The 22,276-nt window shown below is 33.0% G+C and overlaps 1 protein-coding gene across 1 annotated transcript in view; it reads right to left on the bottom strand.

Moving 5' to 3' along the window:
* The window catches only part of MIA2 (MIA SH3 domain ER export factor 2), a 108,201-nt gene that overhangs the window by 20,198 nt on the left and 65,727 nt on the right, over window positions 1-22,276 (bottom strand). The window contains 10 exon segments of the mRNA XM_019426083.2: window positions 3,606-3,734; window positions 5,375-5,457; window positions 7,017-7,084; window positions 10,807-10,842; window positions 11,664-11,724; window positions 12,659-12,760; window positions 16,994-17,132; window positions 19,253-19,343; window positions 20,107-20,153; window positions 21,371-21,491. Of these exon segments, the coding sequence (XP_019281628.2) occupies window positions 3,606-3,734; window positions 5,375-5,457; window positions 7,017-7,084; window positions 10,807-10,842; window positions 11,664-11,724; window positions 12,659-12,760; window positions 16,994-17,132; window positions 19,253-19,343; window positions 20,107-20,153; window positions 21,371-21,491 (877 nt within the window).

Raw genomic sequence — 22,276 nt, 5'->3', positions numbered from 1 at the left:
AAGAAAAAATTACAATTCTGTTTTATCTAAAAAAGTATTATAAGACCTATCATCAAATGAAATCCAGGCAGCTTTTAAAAAGTGAAAACAATCAGATTCCAACGAAGTTTCCCTAAGACATATTAGACTGTAATTCCATCCTACCAAAGCCTAGGACAATGAAGAAAAAATAACCTTGCCATGTGTATAAACAAATAATTGCCTACAAAAGTCATTTATAAATGTTACCACCATCATCATTTACATAGAAAATCAGTGGCTAAATTATAAATTATAAATACTAACTCTGAAAAATAAAAGTATGAAGTGAATTACAAAGTAAAGACCTCTATATCAGATGGAATAAAATAATTATGAGGTTTTTGTTGCTTACACTAATATGCCAATAGTCAAAAAGAGCATGATTCTTTTAACACAGTCATCTTAGAGGTTATATACCTATTTCAATAATTCCACAACTATTCAAAGTATTTTTAGAACAACTCTTTTAGAAATGTACTTGGATTAACTTAAGAGACACTCAAGAAATCGCATCTCAATGCTGAAACAGGATTCTACTTCTGTCCGAAAATGATTTTAACCAGTCTGATTACAAACTTTATACCCACCAGATAAATTTGGCTTTAAAGGGCTTTTAGCAATTTCTGAATATCAAATTCACCTTAAAAAAGAGCTCACAACTCTGAAGGCAAGTCTAAAACAAAAGTTTCAAAAACAACAGCACTGTTGGAATAGATACTTTGAACAAGGTAACACTCATTTGGGTAAGGAAATCTGGCATGCTTATATTTATAAAGAAAGACCATCATTATAAAGTTCCCTTCTTATGACCACAAAAAACACAGTACCTCAATTAATATCACATATTCAATTAAAATGGAAAAAACAAATACAAAAATTTTTTTAACATTAAATAACAAAATATGTTAGTACTTCATTTATCTGTCACTGAGGGGGGAATGCGGTCTTCTCAAAACTATATTGCCCAGAAAACAAAAGCTTTTTTCTTTTTAACCTTCTAAGGAATAGATTTTTTTTTAAAAATTTAATAGAAATCTTTCTAAAATGTCTCCACAGTTCAGTACACCTTTAAGAGACTAAAACTAATTCAACTTTTCTTGGTAACTTGTACAAATCAATATAAGAATCTTTTTTAAAAAATACATAATAATCTTTAAAAAAAAATTTATCTGCTCTCTTTTGTACAGTCAGGAGGTAAACTGACTTTTATATTCTGAAAGTAAGTCAGCTATCTCTTTTCCTCATAGTTGTATATTCCCCAAATCTTTCTTTCCAGCTTGTTCATCCTTCTAATAAGGTCATTAGAAGAAAAAGGCTAGGAAAGCAGAAAATTAAACTGGAAAAAAAATGTGCATCAATTAGGCTGAGTTCATCTAGTGTGAAGCACAGATCTTTAAAGAAGACATTCAAAGACCTTCTCTTGATTGCTTCCTTTCAGAAGACCAAAATACAGGCCAACCAACCGACTACCAGGGAAAAAATTACAAACTTAAAAATGCTAAAGGTTAAAATTTTCATTCAGACTAAAAGTTACATGAAATTTACTCTAAAAAATTATTTTCCTTATGTTCCATCTGATTCAAACATATATCTCATTCAAACTTTCAAATTTAAAAAGATAATAAAAGGAAGGAAAAGGGCACTATTCACCCTTCTTCAGTGAGTCATAGTAACTTTTACTCCAAAGCAACTCTTTTAAGACCTACTAATAACTTACCTAAAACTTCTGTAGCTCTTCTAACAAACAGTAAAACACCCTTGCAAATAATCTAAACACATCATTTCTCAACAGTAATAAAAAGGAGAGGAAAGTAATTTAAATAGGAGAGGAGAAATCAAAGGTAATTCTTACTTATTACAAATATCCAATTGACTACAAGCAATCCTTGACTTATGTCATTCAACTTCTAGTGATTCACATTTGCAATTTAGCCAATTATACCTTTATTTCTAGGGAACTGTTTTTCAGATTGCTGGCTGCAAACCATCATGGTGCATGAAATTAGTCTTAATGAGCAACTTTTTTAAATGAAATGGAACAGAAATGAACACAAAATACCAGAAAGCATCAAAAATTGTAAGGGTAGTACTACTTCATGTAAATGGCTTCTATTACATTTATGTTGGCATGTAATGTGACATGATATAAAATATATTTCTTAATATAGGTCAAAAAAACAGGGGGAAAATGGATTTGAGGGCACACATGTGAATTTCAAAATTAGTCTCCTTCCTCAAATGCTCAAAGGAAAGGTCTCCCAGGGCTCCAAGTGTCAGTCTGCAACTCACTCTTTCCCTAGGAGTTTTCAGTTCAAAGCCAACACAAGCAAAAGTTCTCTCTGAAATATCCCCAGGCTGTGGGTCCAATCAGCAGTGGGACTGGGAAGTGGGAGGGACCAATGGGAAGTATACCAAACTGAGGATACAAAGACGTAAATAGGAAATGGGTAAAGGGAGAATATCCCATAACCCACAGAAATTTTATTTTCTCATTCTTTGAAGGGAATCCCAAAGAAAGAGCTCCAAAAATATTTAAAATAATGGCAGTTTCAACAGAACAGGACAGCATCCCTGAGAGACTATTTTTGGTAAGTAGTATCCATTTGAGTATATGAGCTGTGAGAAGTTGGATTTAGTTTGGTGTTTTTATTTAGTCTCATTACTTTCTGTTCCTACCTCAGACTCAACATGCTAGATTCACTGATAAAAAGGGGGGAATAGAGACACAACACTCATGAAGAATGTTATTAGCTCTTATACAACACAGATTTGGGGCTAAAAACCTAAGACTTTTGACTTGGGAATGAACAGCACTGTTTACCTTTTAATTTTGCCACAATTCAAGGGAAAATTTTAAAGCAACTTGACAAAGTGAGGTGAGAAATCAAAACAGGAAAACTCCAGGCACACAGGTAACGCCAGGATGAGCGCTGATGAAGTAAATGGAGAAAGACCAAGAGCTAATGCATAGGCTTGAAGTAGCTGTTAAAATTTGCAAAACCCCATACAGGGTAACAAAGCAATCTTGGGTCAGTTTCTCAAAGTATTAAACAAATCATTTCCGTCTCCCTTAAGGCTCCCATCAAAACTCTTCTTGAGAAGTACTCAAGATAGTACTTCTGTATTACTCCACTCTAAAAAGAAGGTTCTTTCTTTTACTTTCTGATTTTCTAAAATAAAAAGATCATGATAATGAAGTAAAAAAAGATTTTAGAAATTCTACATTTTAATAATGTTTTGTTAAAATACAATTTTATGCTAGGTTATATTGTTATCATATTTCATGTATTCTTTATAAAGTGTTGCATTATGTAGTATAATATATAGTTTTTAAGAAGTCAAATGATCTAAAAAGATTAAGGGCTTGACCAAAACATAACCTACTATACCTGTTTCTAAGAGAAAAATATATTAAAATTACATGTCATAGAGCTCCTTTTCCAAACAAAAATAACCCACAATAAGTGCAAGGAATGCCTGTATTTTCCAAAGATTTATTTTAAAGATCATTTTAAAGATAAGTTGAGATGAAAATATAAAGTAAGGAAGAAATCTAGAGTAATAAAGATGTTTAAACAATATACCTCTTCCTCCTCCCCCTGGAAGCAAAGGTGAGAGTCTGAGTGGACCCTCCAACAAAGTTGGAGGGGAGAGAAAAGCTCTCGTTTCAGATGAAGGTCGACCCAATGGTGAGGGACCATATGGGGAATGCTCTGGAATAATTAAAACAGCATATTTAAATTCATAGTTTCAGTTAGCTACACTATAGATTAGAATCCCATTTCAACAATTTCCATCAAGTCACCCTATTGTCAATTTAAGTTTAATCCACATCCTAAACACTTAGCATGCTCTGGGTTTTATTAATACGGGATAGAATTAAATATGGAACCCTGTGGTTTAAAGTCTGTCTACCAAGTGGACACTGTAGTCAAGAAAAATATTATTCTCTTGGTAATAATACACTTAAGTAACCATACAATATTAAGCAAAGGATACTGGTGATATTTTAGAACTATGAGAGGATTTGGGGGCCATGAAGTTTGTTTGGTTTTGCTTTTAATGGCAGTATGCTTCCAGACATTTCAGCTGATAAGAGTTGTAATATGGAAGGGCTCAGTTGAAATTAGGGCCAGATAGGCTAGGCCATGTTGAGCCATGAATTATTTGGGTGAAGCTCAGATTTTTCAAAATAGAAATGCAAAATCCTCTGAAGCATCAGAAACAACTTTTGATTCATTACCACTGAAAATTCAGTTTACATATACTTATTTATCAAATAAATCACTTTCTAAACCATATAACCAGGAGCCCTATCATTTTACAAACTTCACCACTCCCAAGTAATGATTATGCTTCCAAAGATCTAAAATCAACATCAGAAAGCGAACTTAAATACCACCAAAATAATACTTTTTAAATATGTTAAATTTTATTATGTAGCTTATATAACGGTCAAATGCAATTACAACAAACGATCAAAGCATTATTTAATCTTTACGAGACTTCTGCATTACGTTCAGTCAAGAATTCCTTCTGTATAATTGCCCCCCACTCCAACCTTTGTTACTATTTGGAATTAATAACCTGTTATTTTGTAATGTAAAAACAGATTTTCATTTTAATGAAATTAGACTCTCAAAAGTGATTTTTATAACTTTGAAATGGTTATTAAAATGGGATTCCACCTATATAAAGTTAGGTTTATTTTCCCTGCCTTAGATGCTTAATTCCAATTCAACCAAAAATTATTTTGAAAAATTTAAACTACTTGGAACAGTATGAGATCATTAAAGATGCTAACTCATTAATGAATAGACAAAAATATTAAATACATCTTCCAAAGACCTGGTCCTCTCTTGGAGGTAATTAAAGCAATCAAATCTCAGATTATTAATGTTTTCCCACCTTCTTAATTGATACTTTTAAATAATTAAAAACATCTGTTTTAAATCTTGTTTTTATAATTCAAGCAAATCCCAATGAGTAGTGGATATATAAACAGTCACAATGTTATTCCCTTTAAGCACTCCTTACTCATTCTCCCAAGAAATATTGAGTACCTTACTACACATGCCTTTCACTTTGCTTTTCAAAGAGCTCAATGTGCTAAATATACATCATCTTACAAAAGCCCACTAAGAAATAAAGGCAGCAATTATTTACATTATTTCCAGGGTAACAAAACTCAGAAACTTGGGAGATTATGATAGAACTCAGATTAGAATCCTGGCTCCAAAATCTAAAATATTTATAAATAATAGTATTAATTTACACTAATGTAAAAGATATGTGCAATATATACATATATATATGTATTTTAAATGAGGGTTAAAAAAAAAAAAAAGACTACCTCTGCCAAATGCTGTATTTGGAACATCAAGTGCATAAGGATCTTTTTCTAAAAGTTCAAATTTAAACTCTGTTTCAGTTAATCTGCAAATAAAGAACAAACATCTCTAAGTTACTCATCTAAGAAAAGCACCCACATTTCAAGAAAAATGCCTCTTCCAAGTACAAGGATCTCTTCACTATCTCAATATTTACACAGAAGAAACAAATCTTTTAAAATTATTCTGACCAGTAATAAATGGAATTGTTGAATCACTAAATCATACACCTGAAATATAACACTGTGTATTAACTACACTGTAATTAAAATTAAGAAACAAAACAAAATAAATAAATAAATAAATATTCTGACCAAAACACCTTTCCATAACAGGTAACAGGGTTCTTTCTGCCTAGTGATAGTGACATTTTATTGAGGTTTGAAATCACTTTGTTTTGTTCTGTGTTCAAAACTAGACAACTAGACTTCAGTGAATACTATTACACAGAATCCAAATTTTAGAAATAGCAGGGCTTTCCAAGGTCAACCAGTTCTAATGTATCAGTTTACAAGTAAGGAAACTGAGCTAAAAGTTTACATGATTTATTCAAAATTAAAGTAACAGGATTAAAACACAGGGTTCCTACCTCTGCATCTCACCTGCTTTCCATTGTAATGTTACCCAAATGATTCTAATCACAACACAAAATAGGAATCCAGTGAACTCATCCTACTATTTTATTCCTAAACCTTTTATCTTAAAATTGTGACATTTTAAAAGAATCTTATTTCTAGTTCTTGATCATAAGATCTGACACAGAACATTTAATCATGCAGTTTTAATTTCAAAGTAGAAAAGACAAGCAAAAAGAATAATGGAATCATGGAATAATGTTAATGGTACATTCTGGCAAGAAATTAGAACACCTGGGAAGAGATGTTTGCTCCTAGAAAAGCATTTATCCTTCCCTTCCATCATACATTGTAAGCTTTTATTCTTTCATTTTATTATTGCATGGCAATGTCGCCCAATATAATAAAACAAGAGAATGAAAGAAATAATAAAAATGGATTCTACCCATATCTACTAAAAGATGCCAGTACTCTGAGAATTACCACATCAGAGATCTATCTTTTCTCTTTCCATCCCTTGTAATTGCCTTCTTCCTACTCTAGTTTAAAAAAAAAAAAAAACTGGGGTGGCGGGGCAGTGCCTGGGTGGCTCAGTTGGTTAAGCCGCCAACTCCTGATTTCAGCTGAGGTCACGATCTCATAGTTGGTGAGATCGAGCACGGTGTTGGGCTCTGCACTGCTGCTTGGGATTCTTTCTCTCTCTCTCTCTCTCTCTCTCTCTCTCTCTGCCTGCCCCTGCTCACATGCGCTCTCTCTCTCTCAAATAAATACACATGAAAAAAAATTTTTTTAAGTTATGCTTTTTACAGAAGAACATGTAAACAATTTACTTCTCTTAAAGTAACCTAAGACAAATGTTTCAAACAAAAAATCTAGTACCTTATAATAAAACTAATAAATATTTCACCACTAGGTATGTTGGATTCACTGCAAGTTTGTTTGTCCCTACAAAAATATTATATAATAAATAAAATACAACTAAAAATAAAGTAATAACTAAAGCTTAAAGTGTTCCCACTAAGATACTTACTTTTGTCTACTGTGAGCATTTTCTTTCCTTAAATCATTAAGATTTCTTTCAGCAGTCCGAGCTGCCAACTTAAAGAAAACAATACATTTTCATTTTTTTAAATACGTTTTTAAAATAACACTTATACAAATGTAAAACGGAAGATAAGCATTCACACATATCACAACACATTAGAATGCATTTCAGTAAACTCAATGTAAAAAATTTTTAACTTACAGAATTTTTTTTAAAGGAAATGAGTTTCCTATAACCAAAAGACATGAGTCTAAGGCTGGAGTTTGATCATGTACTTGCCAATAAATGCGGTTATCTAGACGTGAAGGCAAGAATTAGCACTATTTGGTGCTGTCAATATCCAAATAACATGACAGAAGCAATGTAAGAGGACCCAAGCTTAGGGTGATGGGAATGGAGACTCAGAATCATTATGCACAGGTACTCTGGCTATAAAAGCAGATAACCAACTCTGGAGAGAGATCACTATAATTCTGTGAAACCATAAAGATCTAAAACAGTTTCACAACATGCCTGTACAGGCCATTTTTTTAAATCGCTGAATATACCCAAAGCATGCAGTCTGTTTGTTAAGATCATATTCCCATTCCCATAAGCTTTTACATTGGTTTAGTAATACTTTTATTTAATAAAAGATTTGGGGTGCCTGGGTGGCTCAGTTGGTTAAGCATCTGACTCTTGATTTCGGCTCTGGTCATGATCTCACAGTGTGTGAGATGCAACCCTGCATTGGGCTCTGTGCTGACATCGCAACACCTACTCAGGATTCTCTCTCCCTCTCTCTCTGCCCCTCTCCCGCCCATGCACAAGCACTCTCAAAAACAAGTAAATAAACTTAAAAAAAAAAAATTAGAAAATCAGAGTATGTATGCTATGGGAAAAAAACTTACACTTATAATAAACATTAAGAACATACAATATTCCTAAATAGTTTGTGGGCAAAGATTAAACTTGTATGGAATACTGTATGTTTCCCAGTCATTCTGTACACTCTCTAGTTAAACAGCAGCAGTGTATGCAGCATCAGACCTGGACAAACTAACGCAATGCACTGGGGCAAACTTATCTATTATACAAAGGCAAATTAACTCAACCTAGAACCATAACTTTTTACAGGTTAAAAGAACGGTACTATCAAAGTATTCATTTAAAATTGTGAACTACACATTAGAATTGACTTTAACTGGCCAAAGAATAAAGTATGTTAAATACACACACACAAACAAAACAAAACAAAACAAAACCCTAGCTTAACCATATTTTAGCATTCATTATCAAAAAGATTCCAATGTAAATCATTTTCTAGTATATAATGATATAATCAATTTTGTACTAACAAAAACAATACTACACAATAACAATCTTAGTTAATAAAATATCAATTCATTCATTTAACAATGTGTTTTAACAACACAGAATCAAAACTACTTCTAAATGTTTTCTACACAGTATAGTATTACATATTTACTCTTAATTATAGGAGACAAAACAATACAAAGTTACTAAGTCAAAAAAAGTAAATCCTAGTATGATTATAGTGCTATCAATATTAAAGATAAATCTACAAAAAATATATAAGAATAAACAGATGCTAAATGATTACAGGCTTTTAAAAAGTTTACACTTCAAAGGTTAGGTAAAACTATAATTTCAATGAATGACCACATTGTATTCAGATATTACTTAAAATATGCAAAAAAGCATTCTATTAAGTGCAGGTGTTAAGCCCCTATCTTAAGAAGCTTAAATCTGTGGTAAGGACAACTATTGTACTTGTCACAGAACACATAAAAACAAAGTATTATATGAGTTCAAAGGAAGAAAACATTAACTCTAATAGGATGGAGCAAAGAAATGCTCAAAGGAAAAAGTAACATCCAAAATTATAAAATTATTTATAACAGTAAAAAAGTGGAAACAAACTAAACATTTATCAAATGGGAGAGGTTTACATAAATTATAAAATATTCATAGAAAAATATCTATAATATATTAAGAAAGAACATAAAAACACTAATATATAGTATAATTTCATTTTTTAAAACATACATGATTTATGTCTAAATATACTTAAAGTATAGAATAAATTAAAGTGATACTGCTGATTACTTCTTGGTACATCCTTTGTAAATAGTCTGAACTTTTTTTATTTAGTGAGTATACATTACTTTTATAAAATCTAAAAAAATCTTCATTTTAAGACATTAAGGGTATTTTTTGCATATTTTAACATAAAGTCTAGGTCATTTACTAAACAAGAAATTCAATGTATAATAACAGAGAAGCCACAGATTTAGAATCTAAAAAGTCAGAATTTTAATCTCTATTCTTCATTCTTTGATCATGTGACTTTGGGCTATTTCCCCATCTGTAAAACTCAACTTATAATATCTATTTTATAGAGTTGTTGGGTGAATTCAAAGAGTAATATACACAAAATGCCTTTAAGTACAGTGCCTAGAGCATTAAGAGATTAGCAAACATCAATTCCTCTCATCATGAAAAAATAATCTTTTTCTTTTTAATTTTATTTTTTATTTTTTTAAATTTACATCCAAATTAGCATATAGAGCAACAATGATTTCAGGAGTAGATTCCTTAGTGCCCCTTATCCATTTAGCCCATCCCCCCTCCCACAACCCCTCCAGTAACCCTCAGTTTGTTCTCCATATTTATGAGTCTCTTCTGTCATTAAAAAATAATCTTTATCTTAGTATTCTGACTGTGGTGGGGAATGATGAAAAAAACTAAATTCATCTCCAAGCCCAGTCTAATTCATTAACAAATCTTCACTTGAACCCTCAACACAAAATCTGAGAAACGGGAAAAGCTTTGACATTCAACATGTCTAATTTCTCAACCTATACAGGAATCTCCACTCCAAGAAACATCCACCACTAAGAAATATCTCCCAAGCTTCAGTGTAACAAGAGTCTAGTAAGAGTTAACATACACTGAGTGCTTACTACGTGTCAGGCACCTAACAGGCTTACATGAGTTATTTATTCATCACTATAACTCTATAAAATAGGTACTACTGATATGTCTACCTTATAGGTAAAGAAACAGGTAAAGAAACAATTGTTGTTGTTACAGGTGTTGGAACCAGGATAACAACCAAAACTGGGTAACTCCAGACCCCATGTGTTCACACATTGCACAAACTGTCTCTGCTTGAAGACTCCTAAAGACAAGTCCTCTGAAGGCCAGCTATTACAACAGTTCTACAAATTAGATGGATCATTCTCACAATTAGTCAAAAGCCACATCCTTATCATTTCCTCATAGAGTTCTTCTGGAGCACTGACATGCCACTTCTCATGATGATCTTTTTCTTGATGTGTATCAAGTAATTCAACACTGAGAATCAGATAACTGAATTGTAAAGCTTTTACAACTAGAAGAGGCTTTCGATATCACTTAGTTCAATCTGTTGTTTTACAGACAAGTAAACAGGCCCAGTAATTTTAAGTAAGTTGTCCACAAGTAAATTAGTGGCAATCCAATGCTCTCAAAACAACCCATAAACACTACATCACCTCCCCCAAAAGAGTATAAGCTCCTTGCAAAATAAAAGCAGAGAAGGAAAAATCAGATTTTGTGAATAACTGTTATAACCAAGTATTTAGTTCATAAAAAACATAATTTCACTACCAGCAAAATTAAAAGAAATTTATTTAACACTACCTTAATTTTTGGTGTGAAAGTGTATCTTTTAAACGGCTCATTTAAATTAGAAAAAAGAACAATCTGACAAAGAGAATTTAATACTTACCCAATTATCATGTGCTTTTTTCTCATGGGAGATAATCTGAAAAAGAAATTCATTAAAATACTACTGATTTTCTTAGGTAAAAAAATCTCACACTACCACTATGATTTAGTACACAATTCATAAACTCGAAAATAACTCAAGCATCTCTGAAAGTCAGTAACATTTTTAAAGCAATTTTCATATACACATGACTATCACATTTTTAAAACAAAAACTGAATGTAAAGACAATTTTTGTCTAGTATATTTTTGTTTTATGCAAAAATCAACTACAATGAGTTGCTGACTAAGAGATAATTAGTCCAAGTAAATACGAGACTCCAGTGCTGATATATGTTTATTTATTTACTTAATCCATATTCCCAAAGAAGCAGGAGACATGCCAATTTTAAACAATTTTAAAACGTGGCAATTTTAAACTCTTGGGCACCTTTGTGGCTGGGTCAGTGGAGCATCCGACTTTGGCTCAGGTCATGATCTCACAGTTTGCAAGTTTCAGCCCACATTGGGCTCGCTTCTATTGGCCTGTGAGCGCAGAGCCCACCTCAGATCCTCTGTCCCCCTCTCTTTACCCCTCCCCTGCTTGTACTCTCCCCCAAAATAATTTTTTTTAAATAATAAATAAATAAGTAAATAAACAAACAAACAAGTATTTTATTTCAGAACACTTGGCTCCCTATAAATGTTCCACAGCCACACGCAAAACCTCAAGAGACGTGGTACAACTATCAAGTAACTATACTCTTGCATCAAAACAGAAATACCAATTCGAACAAATCAGAATTGTTTAATACACACACACACACACACACACACACACACACACATACACACACACACACACACACACACATATACCTGCCCTTGATAAGAATGAATGGTTCTCTCCAATTCTTCTTCAAGATCTTTGGCTCGCTTTCTACAAGGAATAATCATTCTACTATTAACATGTACTAAGAAATGACAGAACACACTATGTCTACTGAAAATATTAATTAAAACACCTAGAGTGTTTTGTTTAATGTAAAAATAACTCCAGAACTCCACACTAATCACCTTTAACACGTTCTAAAGTAGTATATTTTTTCCTAATATAATTTTAATATTAATTATGCTTTAAGAGTACTACTACTTGGGTTTACCTAAAACCAAAGGTTATGCCAAGATTTATATGGTATATTGGTTTGTTTTTATTACTAAGAAGCATGCACTTGGAAGAATTATTCAGATGTCTGTAATCTTAACAGAACTCTAGGAAATTAAAAGTCTCTGTGAAATAAAATGTTACCTACTACCTTTATACAACTAATAAGATAATTCCTTCTTTTGGACAAAATCCAAGTTTACTCTTCCTAAATTAAAATTAAATATCACAACTATTTGGGATACTGCTAAAACTTGCCCCTTATTTTCTCTAGGTTTTCTATGATTTCCACGGAACTAATGACAAATGAACAAGGGAAAAACTAGACTTATCAATACTTCAGAAGTGGCTCACTCTTCTCTTTGAAGCATACTTCTCAGATTCATTAATATTGTATATATTCTTCCCCATTAGAACCAAAGAGGAAAGACCTTGAAATTAATGGATATTCATAAATTTCTTGATATTAACATAAAATAGGATTTCCCTATTTTAATGCGAGAGATTTAAAATCATGTACACTGAAAGGGAAATATTTCTCCTTTTTATATTTTCTGTATAATTGCAGAATAAAGCAAGATATACAAATGAAAAATAATGACAAATATCTTGGGTTTATTTGGGGGAGCTACCTTATTATTTTTTCTAGTATTAGGTTTTTGGATACCCTCCCCGCCTGAAAAAGAAAAGAGTAAAAAATATTCAATACCTATAGGTCTCCAGCTCTTCAGCTGCATGACTGATCTTTTCATCTGCTTTGGAAAGTTTCTCCTCTTTCTCTAATCGGTAATTTTCCTCTACTGTTAATTTCCTTGAAACAAAAAGTGTTTTGTTTTGTTTTTTACTGTATGTCATAAGATAATCAATTATATATTTTTAATAATATCACAACTGGTGCTTCTCATAAAACAATTTGCATAAGACCACTAAAAACATCACATGCAAGAAAAAAAAGTAGCTGCATAAATATTCCTGGTGTGGAAATTAATATTACAAACTCAAATTATAAACCACCTTGTCTAATATAGTACTACTAACACAAAAGATTCAAGAGTTTTCTATAAGACTTTTATCATGAAAATAAGATCAAAAGTAAATATTAGTAAAAACTATCATGACTATATATTATTTATCAAGCCTTCTTGTATAAAGCAGTGTGACATTTATTAGACAAGAAGTCACCAAGTAATAAACTGAATTTCAATAATTTTTAAATTGGTTGTTAAGTTGTTAACACGGTGATTAAGCTTCTAAGACAGTTTACACGCATTTAAAAAAAAAATTATAATGAACCCAAAGTAAATAAAAGTAGTACTAGTAGTCCTATCTACTACTTTTAGTTCTTTTAATAAAAACAGCTAACTTACTGAGCCATTAGCATGTGCCAGAAATTGTTCTTAGACTTTTACATGTATTATTACCCTATGTAATTATCACAACAGCTCTCTAAGAAGGGAAAGGAAACACAGAAAAACTAAATAAGTGAACCTAGGCATAGAGCTAGCAAGTAGTAACTCCATTATACTCTATTACCCCTGTGTTTCACATGGTATCATCAGTAACACTGGTCCCTCAAGAAATACTGAACACCACAGGAAAACACATATGGAGTCCTAAATGTGAATGTCTCCCCTTCTTCACGAACTTTGGGGAAGAACATGACAAACTATTGAAGAAATCCTATAGGGTAGCAGTAAATGTTTTATATTCCATAAACTACATTACCAATTGCTAAGAAATTACTCCCTAGGTCAATCGTTTCATAGGGTTAGAAGAAAATAAGTCATCTCCTCAGAAAAAGCATCAAAGTATGATGGGCTTGGACATGGAAGGAAGTGTGTTTTTACAAACCCTAGATTTAAAAAATGGCCAGAATTGTCTGCTGTAGAGAGGTAAAGTCTATGAACCTCCCCTTGAATTTGGATAGATTCATTAAAGATGAAAATGGCATTATAAAAGAAGCCTGATGATACGATCAAAAAATAATCACATCTTACTTCACATATCTAAAGCAACATATCAAACTTGTATGCTATACTATTTCACTTCTCTCCAATATTTGAGTGATGAAATGTTTTAATTTAAATGTAAGAATGGAAGACACAGTATTTTGGGAAATTGAAGATATTTCACATTAATGAATTGATGAAATCACAATGTGAACAACACATACAGGGACAGGATTCTATTCAGTGTCCCATCCTTGCTCTTGAATATCTACAGAGAACACCTTTTTTTTTGAAATTTTAAATATTCCTCATCAGAATTCTATCATCAACCATGTATTTTTATTTTGTTCAAAATGTATACTCAGAAGTATTCCTTTCACCTCAAAATAATCCCATTTGTATCCAAATTTTACTTATAATATCTTTCATCCTACCCTAAAAAGGGTGCATGCCTAAGTTTACTGAAAGAAGCCATGAGTCATCCACTCTATAGCTCTTCCATTTAGTCAAGTTTATTTTTCTTTCATATCCTGGGCAGTCCCAACTGGCCCAGAAGTTCATGATGAACAGCAAGTTTTTGATTTTTAATGGATTCCAAAGAATAATTAAGTATACAGGCTGGCAATGACAGAGCTTAACAAATCCCCCATCATCCTGATGGCAATGGAATGTTGGTATTTTCTACCAGTTTCCAAATATATAAAACAGAATCTCATTCCCACTACTTATGTTCTATAAAGTCATCCCAAATCCTAAATTAGCAAATGCTGAACCATTGCTCTTAAAGGAAACAGAGTTAGGTTTCTGGGTGCTCTGTTCACAGCATTTTCATCAACCCACCAACATGTAACCCTGTGTTCTGTTTTTCAGTTTAAAGATACCTTATTTAACATATATTGTTGGTTCATTACTAATGAACTCACAGCCAACAGCATTATAACTCAGGCTGGACATAGTTTCTCTGACACAGGTGCTGTCTCTATAAGACACACCACAGTCTTCTTGCACTTAGGAACACTAAACAGCATTTTAGCATGATACCTGGGGATCATTTTAAAACAGCTAAATCAAAAAAAATAATAATAAATAAAATAATAAAATAAAATAGATAAATCACCAACAAAAAGCACAAAAATGTGGCATTACATATAGTGCAGAAAAGGACACTTGTTTACAAAATGAGAGCTGAAATAAGAAGGAAGACTGGGAACATACACACTGGGAGATTCAAATTTCTTGCTATTCTGTGCATGTCTGAGAATGACCACTAAAGCTCCTGAGTACTGGTTTTAGGATAAAAATAAGTTTTCATTGGTTCAGGTCATGATCTCATGGCTCATGAGTTTGAGCCCCGCGTCAGGCTATTTGTTGTCTGCTTATAGCCTAGAGCCTGCTTCAGATTCTGTGTCTCTCTCGCTCTCTCTCTCTGCCCCTCCTCTGCTCACACTCTCGCTCTCTCAATAATAAATTTTTTAAAAAATTAAAAATAAGTTTTCATGGGGCACCTGGGTAGCTTAGTTAAGTGTCCTACTCATGATTTCCACTCATGGTCAAGAGATCGAGTGGTGACTCAGGCTTTGCGCTGGTCATGGAGCCTGCCTAAGAGTCTTTCCCTCTCCCTCTGCCTAACCGCCATATGGATACGCACACAAGCACGCTTTCGCTCTCTCAAAAAAAAAAAAAAATACAGGGGTGCCTGGGTGGCTCAGTCGGTTAAGTGGCCGACTTCGGCTCAGGTCATGATGCCGCGGTCCGTGAGTTCGAGCCCCGCGTCGGGCTCTGTGCTGACAGCTCAGAGCCTGGAGCCCGTTTCAGATTCTGTGTCTCCCTCTCTCTGACCCTCCCCCCGTTCATGCTCTGTCTCTGTCTCAAAAATAAATAAACGTTAAAAAAAAAAATTTTTTTTAAATACAAAGTTTACACAAGTAGGCGAATTTGCAAATACAGAATCTATACATGATGAAGATCAACTGTAATAACTTTCATTAAAGGGGCTTGAAATTATATTAATTAAATCAAGGAACATTTTATTTCCTTTTATGATGAAAAATATGTCCTATAGTAGTATTTGAAAATCTGGAGTCTCCAGATAGATATCTTAACAGTCGTTTGTGCATCTATGCATTTAGAGATCAGTACACACATGCACAGAAATCTCTCAATCCAATATATAAAGGTACTAATCATATCTATTCATATACTCAACAAACATTTATTGAATAACTACCATGTCCCAAGACATAATATTAGGCACTGGAAATACCGAAGAAAAGAGAATAAAGTAATTCTCTTACGGAGTTGACATTTAATGTTGGGGGGGGGAGGCCAATAAATCATCAGAGGACTTTAAGGGCTATGAAGAAAAATAAAACAAGATAAGGGATAAGGGAATTCCAGGTATTATCTTAGTTAGGGTAGCCAGGGAAGGAGTCTCTGAAGCAACATATGAACCTAGATCCAAATGAAATGAAGGATTCAACCTTACACAGGGGAATGCCAGTCCAAGAAAAGGAGCAAGTACAAAAGGCCCTGAGGTATAGATGCGCTTGGCATACTAATGATCATCAAGACCAGTGTGGCTGGAGGGTAATGAAGGAAAACTAAAATGAATAAGCTAAAATTAAAGAGATAACCAGCACAAAAAAAAAAAAAAAAAAAAGAGGTAGACAAAGGTCAGATCTTACAGAGTCTTGTAGGCCATCTAAAAGCTTTGGATTAAATTCTTACTGTGATATGAAGGCACCTGGGAGTTTGCAAACAACACTGTGACAACACCCATACTTTATGCTTCAGAAGGGTCATGCCACTGAAAACAACTATGCAGGAGGTCGAGTGGAAAGAGACTATTTATGAGGCTACGACAATAAACCAGGCACTAACTGATGATGGTTTAGATCAGGGTCTAGTAGGGAAGGTAGTAAAAAATGGTCAGATTCAGAATAAAAAGTATTTCAAGATCAAGTAACCTTCTTAAAAATGAACTGATGAAATATTACCCAATCATAAATTGAGCGCTCTGAGTATCACATAAGCTGAATATGCATTAAACTATTTTACTTGCCATACAGTGGAGATATGAACAAAATCTTTATTACCTGTGAAGTGTCATTTCATTTTCTTGATACAGTTCAGTCATTACTTTAAGTTTCTGCTGAAGCTTTTGATTCTCGTTTTCAAATTGTGTATTTTCTGACTGCAAACATGCTTGTTCAGTCTGGAGACTTTTAATACGTTCTATAGAAAATTTTTAAAAATCATAATTAAAGGAGTAAATATTTCTAGATGCACATTCACATTTTATAAAGATAAAAATTACCAAAAAATAATAAATTATTCATAAATTCTTTCCAACAACAGAAAGTTTATAAGGGATTTTGTTCACCTAAATGCTTTTAATATTTTAAAGAACTATATAAACTGTTATGATTTTTTTTTTTTTACTCCAAGATTTCCCAAAACCTTCAATATTCTATTTTTAGCATTTAATTTTCAGTTAGGAAACCAAAAAATAGTAAAATTTCTCAAGAAAGTTTTGGAGATGAGAGTTCTGAAGGGAAATATTTTAGTTCAACATTTCCTATGAAACTACTTAAACATGATGAACACCTATTTTTATCTCATAAAAAGTGTACTAGTTAATAACTTCTAGCCAGCCCTCCTTTTAAGCAAAATTTGGATATATGTAACAGGTCAGGCCAGTAATTTGGATCTTCTGATAAGAAATCCTACAAAATCATGCTAGCTTAATCCAGATCAAGATTGGAGAGGGATACCTGGATGGCTCAGTTAAATGTCAGACTTTGGCTCAGATCATGATTTGGTGGTTCATGGGTTTGAGCCCGACATTGGGCTCGGTGCTTGGGATTCTCTCTCTCTCCCTGCCCCTCCCCAACCTCAAAATAAATAAATAAACTTAAAAAAAAAGATTGGGGAGAAAAATACCAGTTTTAGCTTGTTAACTGCTAACCCACCTAAAAGAACTATCTAGGAAAACAAAAAATAACAATTCTAAATAATGAATGCTATATAATTAGTACATCAATTGTTTTTATTTTTTATTTTTGTTAAATTTTTTTTTAATGTTTATTTATTTTGAAGGAGAGAGAGAGAGAGAGTGCAAGCAGGGGAGGGACAGAGAGAAAGAGGGAGACACAGAATCCAAAGAAGGCTCCAGGCTCCGAACTGTCAGCACACAGCCCAATGTGGGGCTTGAACTACGAACCACGAGATCATGACCCGAGTGAAAGTTGGATGCTTAACCGACTGAGCCACCCAGGTACCCCCATCAATTGTTTTTAAAACCTCATTTCTCTTCCAACATCATAACCCCACCTTCTGAATTCCTCTAAAATTGAAATGCCATCTCCCAAAACATGTGTATGAATCATCACCACAAATCTTTTTTTTTTTTTTTTTTAAGTAGGCTCCATGCCTAAGGTGGGGCTTGAACTCAACCTGAGGTTAAGAGTTGCATGCTTTACTGACTGAGCCAGTCAGGTACCCCCACCACAAATCTTAATACAAGACAAAACTTACTCTGTTTCAAAATCACAAAATCATACTAACATACATTAAAATTTTAGTAATGGCATACTACTTATTCTAATGGTATATAATTATTCATCTATTAATTAAACGTATATATCAAAAGGATAGCTTAAAATAAATATGCTACCATTAAATGATTTTAATGTCACACCTGGTCTTTCCACAGAAATTTTCAAATCTACATCAGAAGAAATCTGTCGACCTAGGCTTTAAGCCATTGCCAAGAACTGTCACGTAACAGACATTACTGTTGAATATCATCTGGTAAAACTGGATCATAGGGATGATCTTATAAAAGTTAATAGTTTTAATTTACTACTTTTTAATATCTAAAACCATGTTACACATACAACACTGAAATTCAAAGGTAAGTAGAGTTTTACATGTTTTTTAAAATAATTTCATTAGTTAAGATTGGAAAGGGGTGCCTAGATGGCCCAGTCAGTTGAGCGTCTGACTTTTGGTTTTGGCTCAGGTCATGATCAGGTTTGTGGGGTCGAGCCACAAGTTGGGCTCTACACTGACACTGTGGAGCTTACTTCGGATTCTCTCCCTCTCTCAAAATAAATAAATTAACTTTAAAAAATAAATAATTTCATTATTTTTATTTCATATGGATATGGAAGAAACTGATAGGACTTTACCAACAACAAAAAACTTAGCACTAATTTTTCACAAATTAGAAATAAAAGTAAAAGTCAAAAAAGCAATCAAATTAGACCTTTGCATAACTGATTCAATTAATAGTACCTTTCTGCAAAAGTACCTTTATTTAGAAAGACTTTAAAAGTATACAGATATCCTACCTGTAAGCTCTTCCTTTGTCTTATCTGCTTCAGATAATTGAATGTAAATTTGGTTTCTTTCTCCTTCTAAGGTTTTTAAAGATGCATTTAACTTTAGAGAATGGGAAAAGGAAAAAAACAACATTAATCAGTTATTCCAAAAAAGGAAAAACAAAAAATCTCAATATATCATTCCAACCTTTTAAAGTTCTATTACTTTGATAAAATGATCACCTAGAATGCAATAACCAACAATGCAGCTTCCATCTCGAAAAGTTAACAAAGTGATTGGTAGTCGTAAATGTCAAAAGAGAGGTAGAGAAGATCAGTGTCCCATCCTTAAAAAGTGGCTATTTTCATTCTATTTACCTTCAACCCATAAGTTTTAATTAAAGTAACCTTCAAACTACAGTACCACAACTTCACATAGATCAGTAAAGATCAAGATACCACTACTATGATGGAAAAGAAAAGGGATAAACCAGAAGAAAATGGACCAAGCATTTACTTCTCAAATTCGGATATGGGACAACAGGAATAGGAAAATACTAAGACCAGAGAAGGAAGAATGTTCAGGCAGAAATATGAAAAAATATATGCTAAACATTTTTTATTTATTCCTTATCTTAAAAAATTTGTGCAGACCTTAAAATTTTTTATTATGATAAATTCTAAAAATAACAATATGAATTTCTAAAGTTATTATAAAAAGAAAAAAGCAACTGATAAAGAAAATTCTGCTCACTTTGGAAAATTTGGAATCACTTCTATGGTAACTATAAAACAGACTTTTTAAAATAGTTACTAAGGACATATGGCTTTAATCCAAATTCTATTTCTTTTCTCTATCTTTATATTTATATAGTAATGCAAACCTTAGCAGCATGTATCAGTTTCTTCAAAGCTCCTTTTGGTTGATTATCTATAGTAAAAAATAAAAACAACATTCAATCGGGAAAATAGTGCCATGTCACAACAGACATCCAAATGATTTTACTAGTTCATGCAACTAGAGCCTTGTAATCTCTATTCTTGCTACAATAAAGAATTTGAAATAAGGCAGAATGGCCTTGGACCTGCTCCCAAGAAGATAAACAAAAAAGCACTGCAAGTACCATAATATTGTCAAACAGATTCTTCACGACTCTCTCTAGAAACAAATTTGTAACAAGAATCTGGTATTCACCCAATACAGTCCACCGTCTCAACTATTCTTAGGACCCTTCAGCATATAAAACATAAGTGGAATTATACTCCAAATTAAAATAACAATAAACGAGCATGCATTTTCTATTACAAAAAGAATTGCTTCTTGCAAGACAAAGCAGAAGTAAAAAAGTACAAACAGAACCAACCGTATGGGACTGTAATTTTCTTCCAAGCATTAATGCTATCATCAAAGAAAAATTTTTAAAAAATCATACCTTCTGTTCCTTAATACATGTGTTAATATGTAAGGGGTAGAGAGAGAAAAAAGAGAAAGGTCACAAAAGTCAGAAGAGCTACCACGGGGAGAAACTAGTGAAAGATGCACAAAACACTTCTGTACTCTTTTTGCAACTTCCAATGAATCTATAATCATGTCAACATAAAATTCTCTTTTCAAGTCAAAGGAATTGGTTTGAAAATACAGGGAGCAGCTACAGTGAACCTAACTCCTGCCTGAGTTTCCAGACCACAACCAGCAACGGTGATAACAATTTGGGGTGGCCAAGATTAAAGTACTGAGCCATCTAATTAATACAAAGTATCCTCAGGCATTCACCTGTATAACACTCATTTTTCAAACTACCCACCATCCACCCAATTAGCAGCCATGGCAGGAAAAATAGGCCCTGAAATGATTATGATCAATGTGAAAATTGCTATAATGAGGATTTGTACAACATATAAAAAGAACAGGAAGGAAAGAGGCTGTAAGTCTGTCTGAGGAGATGGAGAAAGATTACTGAAAAAGCTGTATCCCAATTGAAGCTTAACAATAAGAAACGGTGTGAGAGGGACAGAGTATTAGAGACAAATGGAGAAGATGTGCCAAACTAGAACTGTATAAAGAACATGGTACACATAGGAAACTAAAAGCAAATACAAGAGCTACTTATCATTTTTAGCAAAAGAGGATGAATCACGACTTCATACCCAACTGCATACCATTTTCTGATTCACTCTTCATTTCCAATTCCAAGTTATCATCATTTGTTAGGTCTTCTCCAAGCACAGCAGCCCAATCTTTCATCTTTATCAAACGTTCAGTCAGAGACTTGACATTTAGTAAAGAGAGAAAAACAGAAAGAGAAGGTAATAATGCCTTTTGCTAACTGATTTACAACTTCTGAATGTGTAGTTATACTTTAAAAATCAATCTACATAGATAACAGTACATGACCTCTTATTCACCAGCTGATATTGAGACATATACTCTGAAAACTATAATATTTATTGACTATTAAACTCTGCGAGTTAAAAACCAAACTTGGTTATTCCTAAATCAAATATGATACTGGATAATGGTCCATTTTTGCTAAATATACTGCCTGACTATAAAGTAACAAAATATTTACTATATTACATTCTTTCCATACCACAAATAACAGTAGCCATTAAGCAAACAGTAAATTTTGTGTGAGGTCAAACACCTGCAAGTGAGGTACATGATATATAAAAAGAACACAGGCGAGCCTGGGTTCTATCATAAAATAGAACCTGAACTGGTACATTACAGGTTTTCCAACAGTACTTTTTTGATTTTCTTGAATAAAGAAAGGTTTTTCATTGTAAATAATGAAATGACTATGCCATATATTTCTGTGGAAGGACCCACCTAAAAACCCACTCTGCTCTGTAATTTCTACCCTTTGATCTGTCCCTCTTGAGAGTTCCAGGCAAAAATAACATGGCCTAAAGCTTTGAGTAGAGCTTGAGATTAGCATTCTGCTTAGGAAGAATCTCAAGTTCTTTAGTAGAGTAAGTTTAGGGAAAAAATAAAAGAACATGCCAAATCATGAAAACAACTAAAGCTGGAATCTTCAAAAAATTCATAGCAAC

Source organism: Panthera pardus, unplaced genomic scaffold, assembly GCF_024362965.1.
Source record: "Panthera pardus isolate Hobbes unplaced genomic scaffold, ASM2436296v1 HiC_scaffold_24, whole genome shotgun sequence".
Classification (NCBI taxonomy): Eukaryota; Metazoa; Chordata; class Mammalia; order Carnivora; family Felidae; genus Panthera; species Panthera pardus.
This window is presented reverse-complemented; position numbering and strand designations above follow the sequence as displayed.